The sequence below is a fragment of the Epinephelus moara genome, chromosome 12 (assembly GCF_006386435.1).
Source record: "Epinephelus moara isolate mb chromosome 12, YSFRI_EMoa_1.0, whole genome shotgun sequence".
Lineage (NCBI taxonomy): Eukaryota > Metazoa > Chordata > Actinopteri > Perciformes > Serranidae > Epinephelus > Epinephelus moara.
In genome coordinates this window covers 26,641,846-26,668,601 of record NC_065517.1, presented here as the reverse complement: position 1 = coordinate 26,668,601, position 26,756 = coordinate 26,641,846, and the positions used below count along the sequence as shown (strand labels likewise).

Sequence of the window (26,756 nt, the reverse complement as noted above, 5' to 3'; positions counted from 1 at the left end):
TTTAAAGTATTCATGGCTGCGATTTTTCTGCAGCTCCGCCTCAAATTCAGCTCCATTTGTTTTATTTTTGAATATGTGATGTGACATTTTGAGTTGTGTTTTTAAATAAGGCTTATTGTGGGGATATTTAAGTCTTTTTGGTTGGTTATTGTGAGAGCTGCAGCCTTAATGATGACATCTATATCTAAAACAAACCATAATGTTGCAGAAAACATGCGTGCAACACGTGTTTTTTGTTTGCAATGCCTCTTGATCCATGAGCAAGGCACTTCACATCACTTGGGCACACATTCACACGATCAGTCACTCTCTCTCACACACACACACACACACACTCTCCCTCACACGCCAGTGACGTCAGGCTGGAGTTTGGAGTAGAAAGCCAAGTGGATGAAGGAAGTGGAGATCTCCACCCTCCAGCCTCCCCCTGACACTTCTCATAAATATTACCAAGGCTTATTTCAGGAACTCGCAGCACAAAGTCACATCGTGTCCTGGTTTTAACAAGCTTTCACCTGTCAGAGCATCTGAAGACATTTTTGATTTGACTGTTTTCACACACCGGGGTTGGCACCGTCGGATGCGCTCCAGATCCAGGCTGCGTTTTCCCTAACTCCAACTTTTCTACGCCGGAGCTGGAGGGCTGCTGTCGCCGTTCACCGGCCGCTGCAGTCCGGTTCTCTCTCCGTAACACGGACCCTGCACATCGGAGGCGAAGACTGTCCGGTACAATGTACAATCCCGTGTCTTAATTTGGGGCTTGTAGATAGGAGATCTGCTCTGTCAAGTTGGGCAACTCGGGGCGCTGACTTGCCGATCTCACCGCCGCTGGTGAACACTTAAAGGAAAGTGCTGCGAGTTTGTCTTTGTCAGCAAGAAGAAGAAGAGAAAGAGGACATTTTTCATTCTCAGCTTTATTTAAAAGTCGAGTGTCCATGATGAGCAAACCCGCCGGCTCAACAAGTGGCTGTCTGGATATTCTCAACGTCAAATCAAGTAAGTGTTTCTGTCCTTCTGGAGATACAGAGCAGCCCGGTGTTAGAATAACTCCTCTGTGATGGGCCTTTCTCAGGCATGGTGTGTTAAACATGAACATAAAGCTGCTGTTATATTTCTCATGTCCATCAGAGCTTCACTAATAAAAAAATCAGTTCACTCCTCATGGTGTTACAGAAATGGGATCCGTGGGGAAGAGCTGCTTCTTTTGCCGAGCGCACACATTACGCTGCGTAAACTTGTCTCTGTCATGACTGATAATTAAACCACCTCAGTCTGACTCTTCTCTCTATCTTTTAATATAATGTTTGTTAAGTTAACCACGTTTTTAAGGGGTAAAGACATAAATAATCAGTATCCGTGCTCTCAGTACTCCTCTCGCGTCCCACCTGATGCCACTTGTTGCCTGTAGTTTCATTTAACTTCTATAAAGGGGTAATAAACAGCAAGATATTTAATCTCTAATAATGTGATTTTAAAGTTTGTGTGAGAGATTCCTCTCTTACTGAATTGCTGGTGTGCTACGGATTTATAAACAGCTCTTATCTGCCTTTACGCGTCTGCGTGCGCGCGTTTCTGCACTACTGTCAAAATATTTCAGCCATATAATTCACCATAAATGTGTTCAGCGGCTTTTAATTTAATTGTTGACTATTTTTCTTGTTGTGTTGAAATTTTCTTGTGGTGTAAATTTTCAGATTATTATTTTTTCTTCCTAACACTCTCCTTGTGTTAGGCCTCACAGTGAATCCAAATTAAATCACTCCTGTGTTATAATATCGGCCTAAATAAGGTTATTGTTGTACTCAAAAATGTAGGACACTTTTATTAATTTTATATTTTCTTATGTGTTGCTTCTATTAGTCACCATTTGAAAATTATTCACGTCAAACTGTTGCTTCGGTTGTTTAATCCTCAGGTGCTCACATGCACTCACACTGCTGTTAATAACCTGTTTTAAATTAGAATAAAACAACATCACAACTGTGTCACAGCCGAGTTCAAACCCACATTATGGGTGGTCGGTGGAAACATTTCGTGCACTCAGTATACAGTTTAATTTCCAGTTCTTTTTTAGTAGGTTTTCGCCTTGATGGTGATTACGTTAATAGAAAATGCCATATATCTTCAAGCAATTACTGCACACAATGGAGACGAATTGGACCCCCACAGCGGAAAGTTAAATACATTTCCCCCCTTCACAACAAAATTGTGCGTCGTTTTATTCGACTCTCAGCAATCTACAATGTTGGATTTATTTGAGTTTATCCTGGTGGAGTTTTGCGCACTTTCGTTTGTCTCCAATTTTGGTAGGCGTAAAAGTTTTATTTTGGCAGTGCGCAAATGACTTGTTTGTCTTTGGTTTATTAAATATCTATTAATTGACTCCAGTGAGCGCGGTCAATATTTTTATTGTTAATTTTAAATCATGTAGATTCACCCTGGCCTAAGTGATTATACAGCAGGTTGGTTTTTTAAATTATTCCCGTGATGAGAGGATGACTCTCAACAGGCCACCTCCTCTGCTCAAACTCTCTCCAGACGTAAACGCCACATTAAAAGTTGCCTCTCTCCATCTCATGGCAATTACACGGCTGTGGCCAGCAGTTAAATAGCCCACATGGCCTTCTGATTCTTAATAATCTGCCAATTGAAGCCCTATAACTCTCCTCCTGAAGTCATTGTTTTTGCTGCTCAGTAGTTATTCCCATGCTACCCTTTTTGACGGGTCACTGGCGAATCAATGAGCAGGTGGCAAAACGTCAGTGTAATTACATAGACGGCTTTTCCCTCCAGAATAAAAAAAAAAAGCCTCCCTCATATGCATACAAATATACTTCTTTTTAATAGATTTGAATACAAAATCTTCACACAAAAAAAATCACATTTTTTCATCTACACCGGGGTCGATTTACATACACTTCATTTGAGTTGGTGAAACGAGTTGGTGCGCATTATTCTCATGGTGCAGTGTCACTCCCTAATCCTGGGGCCTATAGACCTGCGGGATAAAGCAGCTGTCGAGTCCCATTATGAAGGGGAGTTGGCAGCTTGTCGAGATCCAGGCAGTCAGACGAGGTTCAATGGGGGAAAATCATTAAGTTAACACTTTCCCCTAATGTCTCCATTGTGCGCCCCCGGGCCATTGTCTTAGAGAGCTCAGATATGACGCTTCCCACCGGACTTTATTCTTGAAATGTGCGCCGTGAATTCCCATGCTCGGACGAGGTGCGGGGCGCTGTCCAGTGTGTGTGTGTGTGTGTGTGTGTGTGTGTGTGTGTGTGTGTGTGTGTGTGTGTGTGTGTGTGTGTATTTTGTGGGGTTGTCGGACAAAAACAAGTAATTTGTAGGACCATTAGTCCATAGCTCCACAGTTCAAAAAGACTTCATTTTTGGCATTACCTGTGTGTCCACAGTGCCAGTTCAAGTCAAGCAGCTAACCTGACACCTCTAAGATAAGACAAACACCTCACCTGCAACAATTTTCTCAAGTTTTGTGTCAAGTTTGGAAATTGTTCTTGGAATTTATCCAGATGTTGCGCATATACGATGGGCAACAGTCACACTGTGCCATGATATTTTATAAATTTAAAAGTGAGCCGAGTGATAACTGATTCTGGGCCTTTCTCAGGTCGGATTCTGGACATCCCGTGCAAAGTATGCGGCGACCGCAGCTCTGGGAAACACTATGGTGTGTACGCCTGTGACGGCTGCTCGGGATTCTTCAAGAGGAGCATCCGCAGAAACAGGACATACGTCTGTAAATCTGGCTCTCAGGTGAGGCCTCCTCCTTTTATCTTTATTTAAATCCTACTGGCTTCTTATCCCTTTTTTTCACAGGCTTGTGGCAAAGGTGCAACCCCAGTTAAGAAATTGCTGACCTTGTCTTTTTTACGTCATTTTGAGGAGAATCAAACGATACACGCAATCACAGGAAATTGTATTTGCGTCTAATTATCTATCATGTTCAAGCCAAAATATCTTATCAGTAATCTATTGTTGCACACGTGCCAAAAGAAATTTGTCCCCTCAGTGTTATTAGAGAGAAAGGATTTAAAAGACACGACGTCCCTGGTCCTCATCCAAAAACCGTTGCCAGATTTACGCACGGAATCCGCATTTTACGCGCAGATTCCATTTGCTTTCCCCAGGTTGTGGCGCTGTGTTAAGTCTCCCTTGATGAGCCTAATTGTGTCATGCCTGCATCATTAAGTATTGGGCTAAACACCGCGCTGCTATAATATACCAGGTGTAATCCAATCTAATGTGATGACTCGAAGACGAGGATTTAGGCAGCAGAGGGCGGGATAGAGTACTTATCTTCCGGGATGAGGCCGCGCTGGAGCCGCAGGGGAGCAGGTCGATGACTACACGATAATAGCACGATCTTTCACCTGCAGTGTGGCCTCCCAGGAGGATAATAGTGAGGAGACTTCGATCGTGCAAGATGAGAGAAATCTAACTGAAGGCTGTAACTGTCTTTCTCTTTTTTCTCCCCCCGTGTGTTTCTGTGTGTGCAGGGTGGCTGTCCCGTAGACAAGACTCACAGAAACCAGTGCCGAGCGTGCCGTTTGAAAAAGTGTCTGGAAGTGAACATGAATAAAGACGGTAAATGGGTTTAATTGAATTATCACTTCGGCCATAGACACGCCATGCAGTGGCGTTTGGGGTGGAGGTGTGCAACTCGGATGGGAAAGTGTTTAAGGCTGCTAATGAAGGCTGAAAGAAGAATTGATAATTACTTTCTCTTTACTTTTTTTTAAGAGGGATGGTGTTTACACTCTGTGGGAGCATCACAGCTCATTATAGGCAATTATTTTTTCTTTTACGCAAACAAATTTGCACTTTGACTCCTTGATTTTAGGGACAGTTTTAGTTTAATTCCAACTGTAGCCACTAATAAATAAATTGGATAAATAAGTCGTTCATCCCTGCGGAGAGATCATTCCTTCACTCTGTCCCGTTTCACAGCCGTCCAACACGAGAGGGGGCCCCGGACGTCCACCATCCGCAAACAGGTCGCCCTATATTTCCGGGGCCACAAAGAGGTGAACGGGTCATCGACCCATTTCCCGGGATCCTCGCTGCCCGGCCCTCCCTTCTTCACCACGGTCACGCAACTGGAGCCTCACAACCTGGAGATGAGCGCAGTGTCCACCACACCGGAGAGGCAGGCCATCGTGGGTCTGGCACAGCCCACCCCGAAGGTAGAGTTTGGGGAAACTATTCTTATCCTCTAGGATTGATTAGGTGTAAGTTTTACTTGGCTTAATATTCCACCTCCAAATCAATCTGTGATTTCTTTAGTTTCCACCTGACATTTTTTAAATCATGAAAATATTCAATTCCTTTAATAGTTTGTGATATACCGTGGATATTTGTATTACAGCCTTCCCAAATGTTATTATAGGATTACAGTTTTTCTCCGTAAGGGTTAGAAGTTGAAATTCTTGCCCCGATTTAGCAGCCTGTAAGAGCCACAAATCCGCCTATTAGATTTCTCACTGTAAATCCTCCACAAGCAACACTAATAATTATAAACCAGGTGCTGGGGCTTGGAATTTGACCTTTGTTGTTCACCATTCTCTGAACTGTGTTTCATTAGAATATAAACTGATAATGACAGTCTCTCTCTCACGTTCTCCCAGTATCCCCATGAAGTCAGCGGCACCCCCATGTACCTCTACGAGGTGGCGACGGAGTCTGTGTGCGAGTCGGCGGCGCGCCTCCTTTTCATGAGCATCAAGTGGGCGAAGAGTGTTCCCGCATTCTCCACCCTCCCTTTATCTGACCAGGTACGCTTTACAGCCCAAATATTATCCAGAAGGGCCTTTTGAACGTGAGCAACAGTCACGACAAACGGCCTGCTGTCCTTTATATTTCATTTTTAATGGTTTTACGCCTTACTAAAACGAACCACCCTGTGCGCAATATGGAAAACAATGTACATTATGTTTTACGCACGAGTTAATATTGCACTGCTACTCAAAAAGTTTCAAAAAAGGCTTAAAATGCAATAAATCATTGCTTCATTTTGGTGTAGAGTGCACAGTTTAACACTGAAACTCTTCCTCTTTGCAGCTGATTCTGTTGGAGGACGCGTGGAGGGAATTATTTGTTCTGGGCATCGCGCAGTGGGCCATTCCTGTGGACTCCACGACTCTTCTTGCTGTTTCTGGTATGTTTAACGAGGCACGGAAGAGCTTATGTGAGCACAGGCCAGCAACAGGCCTCATGGGCTGCACATGTAAATAAATACCTGCATATATGACGTTTTCTCCATGTGTACTTGTAGGAATGAACACTGAAAACACAGAGTCTCAGCGGATGAATAAGATCATGTCTGAGATTCAAGCACTTCAAGAGGTGGTGACCAGATTCAGGCAGATGCGTCTCGACGCAACAGAGTTCGCCTGTTTGAAATGTATCGTGACATTTAAAGCCGGTGAGTACTGCTGTTGTCTCATCGGGTGTTTTACTGTGTTCTCTATTACAGTCTATTACTGGAAACCTTTATTTCTGCTCTGAAGCATCTCTGCTGCCTAAAAACAATTATGGAGAAGGACGCGGGGGATTAAAGCAAGCGTTATTTTAGTGCCTCAATTAATAGTATGTCAATATTCATGTAATAATACGCCATCCTTTTTAGGTGTTAAAACCAGGGGCGTAAATAAGGGTGGGGTGGAGGTGGGGATGTGGGAACCCTTCACTTTTACAATCCAAAAACGAACAGTTTTATTTGAAAAGAAAAGGTTTGGAAGATGAAATTGTGTTTGTGTTTTATAAGATGATAGAGATTATACAGAGAATGGATGAAGAGTATGGAAATGGGAATAACCCTAACTAAAAATTATTTCATAAATCTGTATAAAATCATTAAAAGTGGTAACAGCTATTACAGAGCTTGGAGTGTAGTTTAAGCATCGTGAGATACACTGTAAAATCTTGAGCACCATAAGGTTTAAAAGAGCTAACTACATTTTTGATATATCTCCAAATGTATGAGTGATTAAAGCGGTTTAGTTTGCAGACTTTGTTACATATTAACATCAGATAAATACATTTTACTCCTCACTTTACACTAGCTTTTTTTGTTTTTTGCTTAGTTTCTGTATCAGTGTGACAGCCTGAACTGTGCTAACATACCATCATATACCTGAACAGTAACTTTCTTTCTTTAAAAAAGGTGTCTGTGTAAAATTTCTGCCCATGACAACTCTGTATATAAAAGCCTATAGTTTTATAATAAATACACATTTTGATAAGCATATTGCTTTGAGATGTAGGGGCACAATTAGTCCAAATTTGAACTAAATCGAAGCTATAGGTGAAAAATAACGAGACTCAGTAGGTACCCTCATCATCTCCGAAAGGGTTTTATTCTGCACTTTTTTACTTATGAGATGAGATCAGTTTCATCATTTTTTTCATATAAAATATGTTTGTAATGACAATCTACTTTCATTTCGTTTTAACATTGGGGGGACCACATGTGAACTGTGGGGGTTTGGGGGCCCTTTGCCAGAAAATTTCGAACAACAAACACTCAATTTAGTGAATTTTTTTTTGGAGATTTTTTTTCTGCATCAATTTGTTGTAAATGTCTTTAATTTTGTCAAAGTAAAAGTACTGTGCTACTTCCATGTTTCTATTGGGAAGGGGAACAAATGTTCTAAATATTGAGGGGGATGTGTCCCCTGAGTCCCCCCCAACACATACACCTATGTAGGGGTATCTTAAAAACTAAAGCCCTTTTGAGGATTTGTGCCCATCTATTTCACGAAGGCAAAGACCTAGGTTTCATTTTAACATTGTGAGGGCCACATATGAAATGTGGGGGTTGGGGGCCTTCAGCTAGAACATTTTGAACAACAAACACTGAATTTACTGTTGTTTATTTTCATGTTTTTATTGGGAAGGGGAACAAATGTTCTAAATATTAAGGGGGACACGTCCCATGGGTCCCCCATGAAATCCACACCTATGAAGGGAACNCCTAGGTTTCATTTTAACATTGTGAGGGCCACATATGAAATGTGGGGGTTGGGGGGCCCTCTGCTAGAACATTTTGAACGACAAACATTTTTTGTGCATTTTTTTTTGCAAAGTCCTCTGCTAATTTCACGTTTTTATTGGGAGGGGGAACAAATGCACATGTTCTAAATATTGAGGGGGGCGTGTCGCCTCGGTGGGGGGACATGTAGGCTACACCTGTGCATGAAGGGAATTTATGAAAAACAACATGGTGTTCTGTTTTACCTCGGGTAGGCCCTTTAAGGATTTGTGCCTGTACTGAATGTACCCCCCACCTTTGAAATCAATAACCCATTTGGTTAAAACTGCCTTTGTCTTACAGTTCCGACGCATGGCAACACTGAGTTAAGAAGTTTCCGCAACGCCAGCGCCATCGCTGCACTACAGGACGAGGCACAGCTCACTCTCAACAGTTACATACACACCAGGTAACACTCAGCTCTATCAGTCTATCTGTCCATCCATCTATCTATTCATCTGTAAACTCATGCATGTGTCACAGCCATGTTGATTCGTCTCGTCCAGGTAACTATTAGCGGGCAGATTCATTATAAAGTTAATGAGGCAATAAGCCACTGCTGTAATTGTGCACAGGTGTCTCAGCTGAACCCCGTGGTTAATTAGCAGCTATTTGTACCACAGGTGTGCGTTAATTGGACACGCTGCTGTCAGACATTGTGCACAGAGAGCCAGGGAGAGCCAGAGGATGTGTTTGACCCCAGTGATGTGTTTCAGGTACCCGACTCAGCCGTGTCGCTTCGGGAAGCTGCTCCTGCTCCTGCCTGCGCTGCGCTCCGTGGGCCCGTCCACCATAGAGGAGGTGTTCTTCAAGAAGACCATCGGCAACGTGCCCATCACCAGGCTCCTCTCCGACATGTACAAGTCCAGCGATATATGAATTCCCCCCCCCATCTGGAAGAGACTTGAGCTGAAAGGCCCAGAGACCCACCCAGCAGTCGACAGAATGTCAAATCATAGCAGGTGTAACCGTGGGTTGAATTTTCGCTGAGCACAAAAATCTCTTAGGCTGTCTTAAAATAGCCTGTTTAGGCCTCTAGGCTCCTTTGAAACAAAGACTGCAACACAGCCGGAACTCACCGAGTAGCCTGTTAACAGTCGCTCTAGTTAAGGATTAGCCTGTAACTTTCATTCTAGATTTACCTGTGATACTGAAAACCCTGCAGTCTCTGGTGTGGGCACAGGAAACCCACAGTGTTTAAATACCGCCTACAGACTCTGGAGAGCACGTGCCAAGTATGTCTGACAAAGAAATGTTATATATTCACAAGTTTTTTGAGTGTCTGTGAGACCAATGAGCTTGACGACCAATTCAGTCTTTTACTGCTGTGATCAATCCCAATGGAGGAAACCAAAAGAAAAAACATGACGCATGCGTAATGGGGGATGTGAATCGCTGTCCCTCGATCCGGTGCTGAAACCAAACGCACGGGGCAAAGAGAGAAGAAGAGGTGCCAACTCAATGAAGGAAAAGACTTTTAAAGGACATGCTTGCGTTGCCTCCTGACTGTACATTCATCTGAAGATGGTGTTTGTATTTAAGTGGTTACTGTCCTGTTTGTGTTGGTGTGTCCTGTTTGAGGCTGTTCTGGGTCGACTTTTGTGAAGTTAGGCACTAACACTGGATAAAATGATATTCAGCACTTGGAAAAATGTTTTTGTGGCCTGTGATGTTTTTATTCTATTGTACATATTTGGAGTTATGACTATTTAGAGTTGTGACCGAGAGAATAAAAGACACTGAATTAAAATGCTTTCGAAAACTACCAGATGCTCTTCCAAGATCTCAGTTAAGTTAAAAAAAAAAGTTTTATAATAAGGGCACAAAACACATGCATAAGTGCATAAAACCTAAATTGACAGCTTGGGCCATTGTTTGCTTAAATCACTTAAATCAACAGGCCCATATCTGGGACAGGCGTCTATAAGGGACAGGCCTTTAATTCCTTTTACATAAAGCTGTTTCTCAGCAAAAATAGAAACGATCAAATTGTTTATTTAAACCAGTATGAATATTACTTGTATAAAAATTAGGCTTCAGATAATGTATCAGTTATGAATCATTCATTTGATCAAGCTCCAGCAGACAACGCATCAGGATTACAGCACCCAGCATACCGACACAACACCACTTTATCCTGTTAAAACAAAACTCACAACTTGGATTAATTTTGAGGAAAACACCCTCTTGGTTATTTTAATCTGAGGACCCTTACAGACTAAATGAATATGAATAACTTATAGGGTAATAGAGGAATGGACATATAATTTGAGGTGGCCAGCAACCTGCTTTTATACACCCGAAGAACTTCATAAAAAATGAACGGCTTGGCAATCAGACCAGGCCTCTAATTGAGACAGGCTTTTATTTGTCAAAATGTGTAGCTACACCAGGCTAGTAAAAGTGACTGGGTGTTTTATTGGGACTAGGCTTTTAATTGAAGTTTTACAGTAATGACTAACTAATGTAAGACTGATTTGTAAGCGCTTTATAAATCAACAATTCATTGATTGCTCATTTATCATTAGTTGATACATTAATTTATATAAAACCAAATTAGCTGGAATGCAGTTAATCTAAAAAAGGACATTTTAGATTGATGCATTTGATCAGCCGCTCTGTTCTCACTGAAATATGAAGCAGTTTTCTATCAAACTGGTTGTCAGATGCAAACATTTACACGTTGCTGCTTCATGACCCAACAGTCAGCTTTGAGCGTAAATGAGACACATTGTCAACCACATTTCTTACAAGTTACCTGGCTGGCATGTGTCCCATTAAGCAAAATCATATTATCATACTAATTTGCAAATGAATATTAATGTACATTCACTTTAAATATGAGTATGAAGAGGAACTGAACAAGTACTATATGCTTATCAGATCGGAAATGACATTTTCTGCGTTAACTGAATTCCAGCTAATTTGGCTGCATATCATCATATATCATAATCTCATAAAGTCTGACTTAATAATCACGATACATCCTGCATTACATGATCAAGAGTCATAGATTTGTTAAGGATTACTCAAGCATGTGTTTTGCACCCTTATGACAAAGTGTTTTTCCTTTAGAAGTAGCCTAATCTATTCTTAATGAGAACTCGGGAATATCCTCCTGAGACCCTGTGTCCTCATATGAGGACATCACATTTGGGTTTACTTGACCTTATACTTCTTACTTAATTTAGACCTGCTGTACTCGTTTGTGGACACTTTTTTGTGCAATCTAGTTGTACTAAGAGCACAATACACTAATCTATGTAAAACAAGATGGCAGCCATCTTCGCCAAGTTAGTCTGCAGCTGATCCTGACACAAAAGCGGACAAGGTCAAAAATCTGATCACATTTCATGGTTCAAACTTGTTTATTATACTGTTGTCCCAGTTGAGGACATTGGGACTTAATTAGCGTTGACAATGTTTATTTTTTATAATTATCGGGTCCTACCGATCCCAAATAGCTAGGAGAAATTAAAAATGCATGCCAAGCAGAAGTACGGATCTCAGGAGGATATTTTAAAGGTCCAGTGTGTAGAATTTAGTGGCATCTAGTGGTGAGGTTGTAGAACTGCGACTTCTCTCAAGGGTCAAGTGTGTAGAAGAACTTCGATAGCTGACGCAAAAATGCAAAAACATAAAAAAATGGAAATGGCCCTGTCTAGAGCCAGTGTTTGGTTTGTCTTGTTCTGGGCTACTGTAGAACAACATGGCGGACTCTGTGGGAGAGGAACCGCTCAATATGTAGATACAGACAGCTCATTCTAATGCTCAGTTTAGACCAAAGAGTCGCAACAAGACGAAACAACGTTGCAGAGAAAAGTTGCAGCGGTGTGAACTGGATTCTCAATTAGACTCAAGCCAGCTGATGGTGTCACCTGACACTCAGCTCTTCAAGTCGCCAGCTGCTGGTTTTATGACGAAAGGCACGTCAACTGTTCTTGCAGCCAATCGGCTTGTAGCAGAGTCCACTGGGCAAGTGCAGAAGGCGTGTTCGATCGCCCTCCGTTCCTGCTGAGTCTAAGTCCGTCTCATTTACATCCTTGCAGCCAAAGTACAGAGAGTTGTTGCTATGGAGATGATACACTGTATCATGTGGTCGCATTGGTATGAACTGGCAGATTTTCAGAACATTGCAAACCTGCTCTTTGTTGATGTTGCGAATCTTTGGTCTGAACTGGGCTTAGGATAACAAAAATACAATTCTTGTTTTCAGGTGATTATAAACTAATGAAAACACTGGTATGAATATTATAAATCCTTTCTGAAAACAGACGCCCCTAAATCCTACACACTGTACCTTTAATGAACTCTTTTTAAATCAGCCATAGGCCTAAACTTCTTTGTAATGAAGATGGTGGATGACTTACTTATCGCAGCAGCTTGCAGTAGTGGAGTGTTAGACAGGTCAACAGTCCAAATCAACAGATGTATTTATGCGTGGAGACATTTCACCTATTTTATTGGAAAATCTTCAAAATAAACAAAAATGGCACAGCAGTATACAAATCTCAAAATGCATATAGCCAGTAGAAATACTGCAGTTCCCTCTGTGTAAATTACTTCTGTCTTACTAGAAAATCATCGTGATAACTGGGCAGGTGCTGGTCGATACACACACGTGCTTCCTTTTGAAGAGAGGATCAACTAAGTGTGATTTGAAAGTTGAGGCCCATCAAATATATATGTGTGTGTATGTGTGTGTGTGTTTAGTTGCTAGGTATCGTGCGCAACATGCCAGTACTGGATATATAGTATATAATGGGAAACGCTGTGGGTCTTTACAAGAGCTTTGCATACATAGAACGCTCATTCAATGTTGCTATATAAATGAATATATTCAAGACATAGCTAAATGATAAATACATAATATATCCATGTTAGTGGCATTTCCAGACATAAAGAGAAATTACTATAAATTACTTTCAACCACAGTTATGTGTCCAACATTCTTGACTCCAATTAGAAAGTGAAAACAAACACCGATCAGGGTCACTAATTAAACTAAAAGAGGCAGTGAACAATAATATTTTGGGGGGGCGCGGGGAGGGGAAGTCATCATTGAAATGTTTATTGTCTGAGAGAAACCTGGAGCAGTGAAGAGAGCTTTGGGTTGTCGGGCCGAGCAAGGCTGAGCCAAGCCAGGCCGAGCAGAGCTGTGTTTTCTTTCAGGCTTGTCTGATTTTGGATGGGGTGTAGTTCTTGTCCACAAACTCGTCCTGTAGGAACATGTGCAGGCATCGTTCGTTCTGAGCTAGAGGGTGACCTGCCACTCTGAAACACAAGAGCAGAAGGCAGGCTTCAAACATCAGTGGCTGTGTTAACTGATGAGGCTTGGTGATACAGGGACACATGGTTGGACAGAACAGACAGAGATTGACAGGAACATTGGACTTTAAGGTAGGAAATATGGGAAACATTTTCTGAAGAAAAAAAATGTTAGGTATCAGTCATATAATCGCTTGCATAAAAAGCAAAAGGATTTAAAAGATATGTAAAAAATGACACTACTGTACCCTCACATCCTTAAAAAAAAGACAAAAACTGTAGCCTTTTTTGTGTGGCATTTTTGCCTTTATTTTATAGTTGACAGAGTAGATATATGCTGCGTCTTGATTCCATACTGAATACCTGAGATGTGGTTTTGAGTCACATGACTTGGACTTAAGTCGGACTTGAGTCAAAATTTGATGACTTTAGATTTGACAAAATCAAAAAGGACTTGCTCACTGACTTGGAATTTCACACGAATTACTTGTGACAAGGGCTGGGTAATGTTCAAAAAATTATCATACCAATACCAGTACCAGTACCCTGTATGTAATACCGATACCAATAGTGTGAGTGGATTGGCATGTTGTACAACGTTAATTTAAAACGTTTTGGATTGAACTGCTAACTCCGTCAATTACACCACGCTCAACTTCACCAAACCCCCGCCTCAAAAGGATCAACATTTGACTGAAGAGGTTTTGATACTACATGGTACTGGGTTACTTCGGCTGATACCTTAAAAGGTATTGAGTACCAATACCCAGCGCTACCCTTGACTTTACTTGCCTTTTGACTTGAAAATACTTGTACGTTTCCCCAGGCCAAAAGATTAAAAAATATGTTATTCAAAATGGTTTCATGGATCGATTTATTTCCCTCCATTTCCTGAATAAACTAACATTAACGCTGTTCCTTTCCAGCAAGTTGACACTGAAGTCCTCAAATCCATTTTCTTTAAACCAATCCAAGCATCCAATCAAGTTGCAAGAGAGAACCATGAAGAAGTAATGTCATGTTACTGAGTGCTAGTTAGAAAAATGTTACAAAGGATTTAGGGCTGCACGGTATATGCGGTAGACGGTAGAAATGATATAATTTTGGCCCACGGTAGAGATTTGCGCTCTACCGTCCTATCGTCGATGACGTCATCGCACCTGCCTCAGTGTGAAAATGGTTGCGAGCACAGAGACAGCGGAGCAAGAGGAGCTGTTTACGTCCGTGATTTAGCGTAGCACGTGCAACATGTGTTGCTGGAGAACTTGTGAGTGAGTGAGTTAATGTTTTATGAACAGCCCCGGACTTCTCAGACTCTTTTAGCGACTTACCGCTCAGAGGGAACTCATTCAGTGTCTCCTCTGGCAGCAGCACAGCGTCTCTCCCTCTCCTCTCTCGCCGTGCGCACACGGGAGTTGGTTTTCGGCAAGAGAGTTTGTCATAAACCTTTGGTAATGTAAACCTATGTGACGCTAGGGGCTCCACAAAAAACTCCATATGTGAATGTGTGATAGTTGTGGTATCATAGCAGCCTGTCACAGGTTACAGCGTGATGATTAGAGGAGAAATGGCAGAGCATAAAGGTCCAGGTGGAAAAAACACAACTCAGTCATTTAGGATTTTGCTAAAAGAAGGAAATTACCTTTTGATATAGATCCCAGGGGACATTTTGCACCATAGAGTACTGGGTTTTAATTTTGAGTTTTGAGATCTGCATTCTGCACAATAAATGCTCTAAAAAATACATTATATCTTTGCTTTTGTTGTTGTTGTTTTTTTTTTATCAATTTAGCTTTGCTAAGGGACTACAAAACCCATTCAGAAACACTTCTATTATAACTTTTACACTTAAATTTATACCGCGATATATACCGTTACCGTGAAGGGATTCGATTTATACCGTGATATGAATTTTAGGTCATACCGCCCAGCCCTACAAAGATTGAGTGATAATACATTCCCATTCCCACAAACACTCTGCCATGGGCAACAAAAAAACGAGCTGGTCAAAAATTAGAGGGAGACACAACAACTTCTGACAAGCATGTTTTAACACAAAAAAACTAATTTTAAAAAGCACTTATGATTTTTTTTTAAAAATCTAAATCTTTTACATAATATTACTCTGTTGTTAAAATGGCTTTACATGCTGTAAAGAGCGCATTAGGACTTGTTTCGGACACTAAACCCAAAGTGTAGGACTTAGGTTCTCAGTCTTGACTTGGGACGTGACTTGGAACTTGAGCGCAAAGACTTAGGACTTACTTGTGACTTTCAAATCAATGACTTGGTCCCATCTCTACTACATACCAATTGCAATACCACAATTAGCCTTAATTTACACCATTTCCTTTGTGCAAGGCACTGTGGGAGAATAGTATCACATTAACAAATAAAACAGTTTGAGGAATCTTTTTAGCCTCTGGGTTTGAAGTCAACCATGAAATGCAACATTCCCTGTTGGGGGACCCTTGGTGCATGTCATTCCCCATCCTTTAGTCTTCTCATTTCCTGTCCTCTCTCTACTGTCTTTTTAATACAAGGCACAAACTGCTGAACACCACAAAATCAAAACCTGCTGAGACTTAGTGTAGTATGGGTTTGGGATCCAACTATAGATAGACCAAAAAAGGTCTCTGGTTGGACCTGGAATGTTACAATTACATGGTATCCATCTTATCTATCTATATCGATATCTTTTTAAATCTTAAAAAGTTAATGGTGATCAAGATAAAAATCTGCCTGTGTGATGTTCCGAACCATTGTGTCACTGATAAAGCTGATGAGGATTAATGACATTTTGAACACCCTGACCATGTATACTGACTAGCAGCACAGGGACGACTGTAGATTTTAATCATCATCAAAGACAGATTTACTGAGCATTTTATATAACTATTGCACACACTGGTTATGGATGTGTGGTTGTGTTCACATGCCTAACTTCTACAACCAGTAAATGATGCACAATGCAACTGCACTACCATATGAAAGCACAGTTTGGGGGAAGAGGTGATTAAGTTTTGTTAAAACAACACAACTTTAGGTAAACCAGTTTTTTTAGAGCCTTGGTGAATGTGTTTTGATTATCCTATGATTCACTTAAATTAATCTGTATGTTAGCAACACATCTAGAAACAAGTTAGATTTAAGAGTTTTGTTTTTTCTTCTTTAATGCCACTTTTATAAAAAACAAAATTGAAGAAGACATGAATTACAAAGGTTTAGGGAAAATTTTGCCTAAATATTTATAGTAACATCCAGGCTTATTGAAGACATGGGAGAATAAACAGAAGTGGGTGGCGATTTAATGTTTCTCACTCTGCATGTGGGACTTCACTGCCTTGACTTCCATTGTGCAAAGTTTGAAAATTTTCTTTGCAAAAAATACACCAAGCTTCATTTGCATTGCCTTGTGCGAAATCTTGGTTAAATGGCCAATTTTTATTGCTCTTCCGCATGTCGTCCAGGGCACAGTGACAGCTAGCCAACAGACAGTGGATCCTCTGCTCTGAGCATCCGGTTAGGAAACAAAATGAAAGTGTTGCTGGTTCTGCTTTCCTGATCTGTGTGACGTTAAAGCAAGGGGCATTCAGGACATTATTTTTTTGTTTTCCTTTGGTAAAGCCACTTTGACATCAAACGTCCCAAAATGTCCCTTCAGATGATGCAAACGGAGCTTAACGAGAATGAGCCGGTGCACCTGAGACCCCAAAAACATCCCATTTTTAAAACGGTATATTACTCAGACCAGATCAACATGATGACATTGTACCTATGCATGCATCTTAACCTCTAATGGGAAATATTTCAGACAAATTAAGTGGCCCGTGGGAGGCATTCACAAGTCAAATACCAGGGCAATCACTGGAGAGATCATGCCCGCCCTCCCCCAAAAATTCTGCTTAATAGGTTCCGGAAATTGAGATGCTGACATTGAGGACAAGGTGCAGCTGAAGCATGGAGAAATGTCATGGCCTTGCTTGCTTTGTGAAGCGGGGATGCAAGCCCTTCTTCTTTACCTGAAGTATGAATTATGTTTGACTAGCCTAATCAAAACTGACGGTTATCTCCTCTCCTCCCACTCACTTGTTTCACAGCGACAACCATGTTTACCATTCCAAGAGATTTCTTCTTCACAATGCTCTCAATCACAGATTAAACAATGCTGCCAGCGACATTGGCCAGTATCAAGTCTGAACAATGATATGATCAACAGCAGTGTTTCATTCATACGAAGCAAAGGGGGGAGAAAAATCTTAATTACTAACGAATTCTCATCTTCTTTAAAAAACATATTTATGGATTTTAATTTTCTCAACTGTCTTAGCGCACTTAATATTCTGAAAGGAAACATTGATGCATTTGCACATGAAACAAAGATAATGGCCAAGTCTGCAATCAAAGCAAATAATTACAATCACACTGTAACTTTTATTGTTCCGCAGCTGAAAATGAGGACATGCTGGATCAAAAATAAGCAGAGGTGCACACACCATCCCACGGAACCACGCGCTGTAATTTGAGCTGCAATTATCATAAATTACACATCAACAATAAAACAAATGTGGGAAAAATTATGTTGTGGGGGTGCACACTTGAGTCCTCTTTTGGTTGTTCTTGTCCTTTGCGAGGTAATTATAAAAGAGAATTAAGGAGGATAGTAAGGAAAGAGACCTGTCTGTCTCTACGGGTTCAGTTTGTTAACAATATGAAGAGAAGTGAAAAAGTTGAATCTACTTATTGCACAAAGTGTTTCATTGTTCTTGAGAGTTAAAATGATACCGCGCTCGGGAAGGAGCTGCAAGCGATTGCGACGACAAAAACAAAATTGTAAAGAATAAATTGTTTTAACCTCGTGGAACGGAGGAAGACAAGGAAGATAAGGAAAGGCTTACTTGTTGAGAAACTGCTCCAGAGCCTGTCTCCGCTCCTCAATGAAAGAGTCATCAAATATCCCATCATCCCCTCGAAACGGAAGCTGCCGGAAAAGAGCTTTTCCCGGGAGAGGTGGGACAACCACCTGAGATAAAAGAGCATCCACAGAAATCATACAGCAGCAATTAAATATGCATAAATAACATATCAATGAGGATTTAAGTGCTTTAATTTAAAAAATAAAATAAAACGTTTTGTGTGTGTGGTTTTTTTTGAAAGACAGCTCACTAAACAATGATCCTGTAGTGATAATGTGTACAGTATCATGTGGTAAGAACATTTTTTTATTGACATTTCTGAGGCTAAAAACATAATTTATGGTCTTCATTAATGGCAGGACAAATCTTCACAAATCGCAAAGGTTCAAAAGGAAACAACAACTTTCTCTCCCGCACAAAAACATGGCAGATGTTGCTGTGTGCTGATTTGAAAAGCCAAGTACTCAAGAGCCTTTTTGTTGAGTTCACCTCAGTGGCTCACCTTGCTCTCCCTCTCCAGCTCCGTTCTGAGCCACTCAAAGTCGCTGTACCGCCTCCGTACACAAGACTCCTTCAGCTTGAAGATGGGAAGGTTGGTCTGTAGATACACACACACACACACACACACACACAGAGGCAGGTGGCAAACTCTTAAATGTGTCAATTTTTACTGAGGAAATTTCCTTAAAGGGGTTCTATACAATATTCAGGGCATATCTATTATCCAGAGGTCTGCACACGGCTCTCAACATGGAGGTGGCTGAGGTAGCAGTGCCAACAACGGCAACAGTGCTGACAGAGCTATCAGTGTTAACCTGGGGAGGGTCTGAGGGTGAGAGCTATGCTTCAGCGATGACACTGTCCCGATATCAGCAGTAACCACCATATGAGTGCAGTGCAGTGCAGAGCGGCAGCAATTAGCCAGCCAGTGGGATACACACACAGGACTCATATTCAGTAACATGCATGTCTGGCCAGACCATCTACCACTGCAACTAACAAAGAAACTTGGATAACAGCTCAGAGGTGGCTTGACTTCATTCTCTGCTCAGGACATTATAACGTCACTATATTTTTTACAAAGCAAATAGTTGTTTGCTGATATATTAATGTTCCGAATATTGTTTAGAGCCCCTTTAAACAGGTGGAAGAATGATAATTTTTCAAGAAACAACTGAGACTGTCTTCATTTTTTTGAACCCACGTTCAGCCAGAACTTTAAATCCCAGTCAGAAATAACTGTTAATAAATAATCAACCTATTATTTTCTTTGATTAATTTATTAGTCTGTAAAATTGATTCTTTGAAGTCTCAGTTGAACCTTATTGGTGGTTATTAGCCCACTAATTACATTACCTAAAACAAACAACAGACGGTGTTTGGTATGAATGTGATAATGCATGCCAGTGTGTTCCACTATGAAATAATGGAGCCAGTCCTCCAATGGGAAGCAGCAACTAATGACCATTCTCTATCAATTGTTTTCTCAATTTATGGATTAATCGTTGCAGTCCATAAAATGTTAGGAAATAGTGCCCATCACAATTTCCTTGCGGCCAAGGTTATGTCTTCGAATTGCTTGAACAAAGACTATTAAGTTTACTCAACATCACAACAAGCTGGAAATTGGAAAGTGATGTTTGTCATATTTGCGAGAAAAGAATGACTTGTGACAAAATAATTACTGATGAATTTTGAGTAAACATCATATTTTTTGTTTTTAACCTGCTGAGCTAAAACTGGTCTAACAAAACAAGCACTTTGAAGGCATAACCTTGGCCGCAAAGCAACTGTGAGAAGCACTATTTGCTAACACTTTATTGACTACAATGGATAGAGAATGGTCATTAGTTGACGCTTCCCATTGGAGAACTGGCTCCATTATTTCAGGCATACTAGAACACACTGGCATGCATTATAACATTCATACCAAACACAGTCTTCTGTTAAAAGGAAGCTTGTTTAAGGTGATGTAATTAATGGGCTAATAGCAACCAATAAGATTCACCTGAGACTTGAGACTGGTAATGTCCCAGTATTAAAGATGTGTGATAATATCGGCACATCACTGGTACTGGCCAATATTGGCTTTAAAATGAAATATTGGAATTGGCCAACATGCTGATAATATTAGTACATCATCGGGATCGGCCAATATCGGCTTTAAAATGAACTACTAGAAATGTCAAACATGCTTTTTCTTATTTCTTATATGATGTTAATTCCACTACCAAAGAAACTTCATTATCAATAAACTCAGATGGGGAAAAATTGGATACATCGATATCAGTTTCAGTTATCGACCAAATAAGTTGTTATCAGCATATCGGATATTGGCAAAAAATCTACCTTCTTGCATCCCTACTCAGTATTGTTGCTATGGCTACATGAGGGTTAAAAACCTTGAAGACTTAACACAGTGCTTAAAAGGTTAAAATAAACCATTTTTTGAGATACCCCAATATAGCCTCTTAACAGGCAACCATCAACCAATCAAGGGTTGCACTTCCTGTGGGAATGAGTATAAACAGCAGAAAATTATCATAAGAAAACGGTACGGAGAGATTGTACCAACTTCAGGAAAAAGACAGAGTGAAGGGCTTTACTGCAGTGGGTCTGGGCGTAGCCTTGTGTCATCTACTCTGACTTTAATAAAGGGGAAAAAGGAGGAGGAAAAAAAACAAAGACTCGTTCAAATTGAACCGAACTGAATAGAAAAATTGAAAGTTCACTCATGTTTTGCTCACCAAGGTCTATCGCACTCAAAATGTTTTGCCATTTTTGTGTGTGTTCTTGTACGCCAATACACAGATGTGTGCATAATTCTAAGTTGCTGTTGACAAGCACTTGAAAGTGAATTTCATATTAAAAAGGGGAGATGTTTCGACATTGACAGAGAACATTGAGCAAACAGCACATTACAGCACAATGCCAAACCTCTTCACTAGTCCTGACAGCACATGGCCATCCCGTGACAATGTACAAACAAGGAGCGAGTGAATGAGTATTTCATTGGCAGGCCACATTCACAGAAGGTCAGAATTCATGGAAGGAGGAATCACAAGAGCAAAGCAATTGAGCAAGTAGGTGCAGCATGAATACAGTGTGAGCAGCAGACTGATCGATGAGCAGACGACTGTGACTGTGTGCAGTAAAGGGGATGGAGAGTTAACTAGAAGGCTGAGTAAATGGCTGAACAAAAGAGAAAGGAGGGGGCGTACGTGGTCATAAAGGAAGAGCAGAAAAACCGGAGGGGTTGGGAGCTTCATCTGGTCTGTGCAGGACTAAATGAGGAGGAAGGAGAGCAGGAGTGGTCTTTTCGCTCTCATGGTCTCTCCCTTTCAGTCTTTTTCCTCTTTATTTGCCTCGCTCTACGATAATAAGTCAGATTTTCTGCCCTTGAGACTCCTCTTGTGATGTTTCAATGGGGAAAATGCAGGCATTCGTTTTCTACCCTCTTTGCTCTGTCCTCTCCTCGGTCAAAATTATGGATCCTGGATTTGGTTAGAAAGAGCAAACTCATTTGATAAAATATTTATAATAAAAAGCAAGAGCTGACAAATGATACCTAGAGAAATTGTTTAAAGAGAATCCTGGTTTATGTCACAGTATACATTCAGCTGCTAGTTTATTAGGCACACATAACTAAAACTAACGCAGTGTTATACGACAGTCCTGCAATACAGATAATTTGAAAGATGCAGTTTGTGATGCTGTTAAATTGTAGGTGTTTTCTAATATTTTGTGCACCCTATTATATTACCAAGGGGGGGCTAAACAACAGAAACACGCCTCTGGCACCACAAACTACATCCTGCTACCTTTATTATAACCTCCACAAAGGTAGGATTTATTTGCCCAGGTCCAGACCTTTGTATCAAACCACTCCACTGAGGTGACTAATTCATCAGGCATTGCTACATGAAACAGTGTTTTTTCAGTTAAAATAAAAATCAATGATCAAAAATCGTTAGACTCTAGACAAACAATTAGCCATTCTGCATCATGGGCGATACTAAGTTTTTAACGTTGCAAAGCACACGCCGGAATCAATGAAGAGTAATAACAAGAACAGCGAACACTATAAACAAGATAGACGCTACTATCAATGCTGTTTTGAATCGGCATGTCTTCTCAATATCGCCCACCTTCATAATTTGTTTAATTTCGCCCCACACCACTTTTAAAACCTCTGCAAAACCAGTATCTTGGCATTTAAAATGACATTAGATTCAGGTGGGTACGTTGGTCTATAGTGACTGGTTGGGAAAAATCAAATCCCCCTCCCCCACAAATATCGGTTAATGTGGATGCAATGTCAGACTGAAGATGGAAACAGAATTTAACAAGTTCACAATTCTGTCTGATATCAGGCACAAGATTTATTGCAGGACTGTTGTATTAGACTGCAGTAGTTTTAATGAGGTGTACCTAATTAACTGGCAACAATAATTTTACTTGTTTTAGATGTTTGTAACCCACCTCTCCACTATTCCGAGTTTTGATAGTTTGATAATTTATGTCCAGAAGATTGTGGGGTAGCCGACGGTCCAATAGAAAATACAAAGTGAGAAAAATGTGTGACAATTTTGTGATTTACACATTGTGATTAATGCATTTTTGCACAAGCACTATTATGCTAGGCTGGAGAGAAAATCTGGTATCTGTGAGCAGTTTATGGATAAGAATTGTGTGTTATGTCCTACTTGTTATGTAATGGTGTTTGTTTTAAAGGGACAGTTCACCCAAAATAAAAAAACAAACATTTTTTCACTAATTTGTAGGACTATTTATCAGTCTAGATCGTTTTGGTGTGAGTTGCCCAGTGTTGGAGATATCGACCGTAGAGATGTCTGCCTTCTCTCCAATTAAATTGCACTAAATAACACTCAGCTTTTGGTCCTCAAAGCGCCAACAAAGTACATTTAAAAAACTCAACAACAATTTCTCTTTACAGAAATCATGACCCAATTGCTCAAGATAAACCACAGACCTTGTTGTGAGCAGTTTAACGTAGGAACTATTTCCTTTCTACCAGACTACACCTGGAAACTGTATCACTGTGCAGAAGAAAGTGTGCACCTACTCATGGATGAGAGGCTTGTGCTTGTGACAGCATGAGATTTAAACATGAATGGTGTCTTTCTCAGCCAAGCTGTAAGGTTAACTAGTTCAGTGGTGCTAAATAAGCTAGCGGTGGAGGCACACTTCCTTCTGCGCAGTGATGCGGTTAGTGGGTGTAATTCTGTAAAATGAAAATAGTTCTAGGGCTGAACGATATGGAGAAAATTTCATATCTCGATATTTATGCCAGATATCTCGATACCGATACGATACGATATGACTATGGGTTCAGTGAAAACTAAGCATTCTTTATTAAAAAAAAAAAACGAGTCCAAACCATTTTCTGGAAGCTCTCTTTAGTGACTGAATACACGGGAATCATGTGTAGCAATATGGTACGTTATAGCGTTTGTAATGTCTTTGTACCTGCTGGAAGTCTATTGGTATGGCATTATGCTACTGAATGCATCGGCAATCCGACCTCGCTTGGGCATGACACAGGAGGCCCCAGATGTCCCTGCCGTGTCTTTTATTGCAAGGCACTGTTCATTAGGGATGTCACGATTACTTGATTTCACTATTCACCACGATTTTAAACGCCACGGTTAATTATTCGTAAAGATTCCTCAACACCGTCACTATCCAAAGATTATGCCGCGACGCGGAACCATATACAGTAGGTCAGCGCAACTTGCACGGAACGAAAACAAAGTTACACAAGCGGCGTCTCCGAGTGATGAAGTATGGATGAAGAAGACTTATTCCCCCCCAAAAAATGGATAAAGTCAGCCGTGTGGGATCGTTTTGGCTATCGCAAAAATGACCAAGGGGTCATTGTTGACGACGGCTTTCCAGTTTGTAAAACATGCCGCAAAAAAGTCGCGGCCAAAGGATCAAACAAGAGCAACATGATACAACACCTGCGGGACAACCACCCGGCTTTACATTCGCAAGTAAAGGTAAATGCACAATAACTGGGTTAAAATATGTCAATCTCAATTTATCTAATGTAACACTGAATTAAAAAATTATATGTTAGCGTGTCATTTGCAATTAATGGCGTAGTGGTATGATACGAGTTGGGCTTACAGTGCAACGTGACAAGCTAAGGCACGTCTCAAAAACTTTTTTGATGGATAGTTTTGCAGTTTGTGTGCACACAGCCTCAAGTTGTAATGGTTTTGGGTCCGTGTAGCTCTTTGGAGTGAGACGACCACACGAGTGCGGGATTTCACAAATGCTCGTCGTTAATTTTTACATCAACTTAAAAACACTCCAACCTTACCAAGCCCGGTTGTACGGCTACTATATTTTCATACATGAACAAAATAGTCGCCACACGTACTTATAACCATCACTGTTGTGTTGAGAGATAAAAGAAAAAGCAGGAGCACATGGAAATAAATGAAACTTAAAGACCTATAAGGAGTGTTGATGTGATTTTACACATTTATAGTGTGAAATTAATTAATGCATAATAATCGTGATAATCGTAAAACCGTGATAATTTCTCTGACAATAATCGTACCAAGAAGATCTATAATCGTGACATCCCTATTGTTCATACAGTACTCAGTAGTGTTGTCACGGTACCAAAATTGGGACCCACGGTACGATACCAGTGAAAGTATCACGGTTCTGAGTAGTATCACGATACCACAGCAAAAATGAGGCAGATGTGCCTTTTGTCATTTATAAAAAGATAAATCACTTTTCTATAACACATCAATGATATTTCAAAGGAATAAATTACTTATTGACTTATTCACACTTCAAAAACAGCATCAATGAGTGATGAACATAGGGGGGATCAAAATAAAATAAATAAATAAAATAAAATTCAACCAGCCACCCTCCTCCCCTGACAAGTAAAGAACAGTCCCTAAAGTGTGGTGAGGTTTGTGGAAATGTGAACGGCTTGTTTCTCCTCTGACACGTCACATACCTGTGTGCCGCGGGTCCATGTCATTGGTCCGACAGCCCATTGGTTCGACATCCCATTAGTCCAACTGTCTGCGATGCTGAACGGCTTGCGGCGGGCATATGGTGCGCCGCGACCGGCTCTGGGTCAGCTGGGAAAGGCTTGAGGCGGAGCAGGCTCACGGCTTATGTGTTTGTCACTTTCTTTTTCATTTTAACCCACACCATGATCTTTTCCTGACCCTAACCAAGTGGTTTTTGTGCCTAAACCTAACCAGACCTTAACCACAGGGCATCATGATGATTTCGGAACGGACTTCGGAACAATGGGTTTAATATGGTTGGAACAATGGGATGTCGGACCAATGGGCAGTTCCCTGTGCTGCCACGGCTCGGCTGTTCAGGTACTACTGGGCAGTCATGACACCAACTTATTCACCTGGAGCCGGGCTTCTCGGTCGCCGGTAGCCTTGCATCACCAGGCTCTTCACGTACGGCGAAACGCCGGTAAACCACATTATCTTGCGGCGGCCATAGCGCTCCGCCGTATTCCCGTCTGTGACCAGGGCTCGACAGTGCGAGCGTTTCACTCGCATTTGCGACTAAAAATAGGTGTGTGCGAACTGTAAAAAATATTCAGGGGAACATGTGCGCATAAAAAAAAAATCAGCCGAAGCAGCCTATATTTTTGTCAATAAAAAAATATGATAATCTAACCACAAATGTTGGAGGAACTCCAGCCGCCTTCCCTCTTCCCCATGTGACACGGTTATGGGCGGTGTTCCAAGCCACTGTCGGCACAATGAATATCGTGCGCGACGCCAAGGGTAGCGGTGCTGCTTTGTCAGGCGTTGCTGCCCTCTCCATAGACAAACAATGGGACAGCCAGCGCAAAGCGGTTTTACAGCTGATCATGTGTAGAGGCCTTTAGGGACTGTACGCCACGGTACCACTGCTGGGCAGGGTGGAAATAAAGCCCTTTTCACACAGAGCACGCAAAGCGCAGACCTCCGCCGACGAACCCATTCATTGTGTATGTGCTACCGCGGTGCAAGAGCGCACCGCTCTGCCGCCGAGCTGAGCGGCGCACGCCGCCAGCCTGCGCTCGAATTGAAATTTTTTAAATTTCAATGCAAAAAACGCTGTGACAACACCTCGGCGCCACGCGTCCAATAGCAGAGAAGAGCCTGAAGTAGACCCAAAAGCGGTCACCATGGAGCTGTAGCTCCTGAACGAGCCTGTACTCCCCCAAATCCTGCCCTCTGCGCCCTACCCTGCGGTGGGCGCCGCGAAAGCTCTGTGTGAAAGAGGCTTAAGCCCTGCAGAGTTTCAGAGGACCTGGAGAATGTTTTAGGATAGTAATAACATTATATAAGATAATCATATTACAAAGATAATATATATAAGATAATAACATTAAAGACAAAATTAAATTGCAATACTTTTTCAAAACTTGATGATTTTACCTTTCTGTACATTTTGTATACAAATTCATTACATAATTTTGCTTGTAAATGTCTATTTGCATCACGTTTATT

General features: G+C 41.1%; 2 protein-coding genes across 2 annotated transcripts in view; one reads left to right on the top strand and one right to left on the bottom strand.

The window, feature by feature from the left end:
• The first annotated feature begins 385 nt into the window (after positions 1-385).
• Positions 386-12,959, top strand: nr2e1 (nuclear receptor subfamily 2, group E, member 1). Its single transcript, XM_050058088.1, has 9 exons — positions 386-996; positions 3,629-3,774; positions 4,518-4,605; positions 4,969-5,204; positions 5,646-5,792; positions 6,079-6,175; positions 6,293-6,442; positions 8,354-8,459; positions 8,767-12,959. The coding sequence occupies exons 1-9, from the start codon at positions 936-938 to the stop codon at positions 8,927-8,929; spliced, it is 1,194 nt and encodes a 397-aa protein (XP_049914045.1). The 5' UTR covers positions 386-935; the 3' UTR covers positions 8,930-12,959.
• snx3 (sorting nexin 3) overlaps positions 12,496-26,756 on the bottom strand; it is a 21,552-nt gene continuing 7,291 nt past the window's right edge. The window contains exons 2-4 of the mRNA XM_050058094.1: positions 18,737-18,832; positions 18,217-18,341; positions 12,496-13,324 (exon numbers count right to left, since the gene is read on the bottom strand). Of these exons, the coding sequence (XP_049914051.1) occupies positions 13,219-13,324; positions 18,217-18,341; positions 18,737-18,832 (327 nt within the window). The 3' untranslated portion in view covers positions 12,496-13,218. The remainder of the gene's footprint in view (positions 13,325-18,216; positions 18,342-18,736; positions 18,833-26,756) is intronic.

Excerpts from the sequence above, each read along its gene's own strand:
- nr2e1 (XM_050058088.1), top strand. The coding sequence starts at position 936 with ATGATGAGCAAACCCGCCGGCTCAACAAGTGGCTGTCTGGATATTCTC. Across the intron at positions 997-3,628 it reads TATTCTCAACGTCAAATCAA|GTCGGATTCTGGACATCCCG; the intron begins GTAAGTGTTTCT and ends GGCCTTTCTCAG. Across the intron at positions 3,775-4,517 it reads TCTGTAAATCTGGCTCTCAG|GGTGGCTGTCCCGTAGACAA; the intron begins GTGAGGCCTCCT and ends CTGTGTGTGCAG.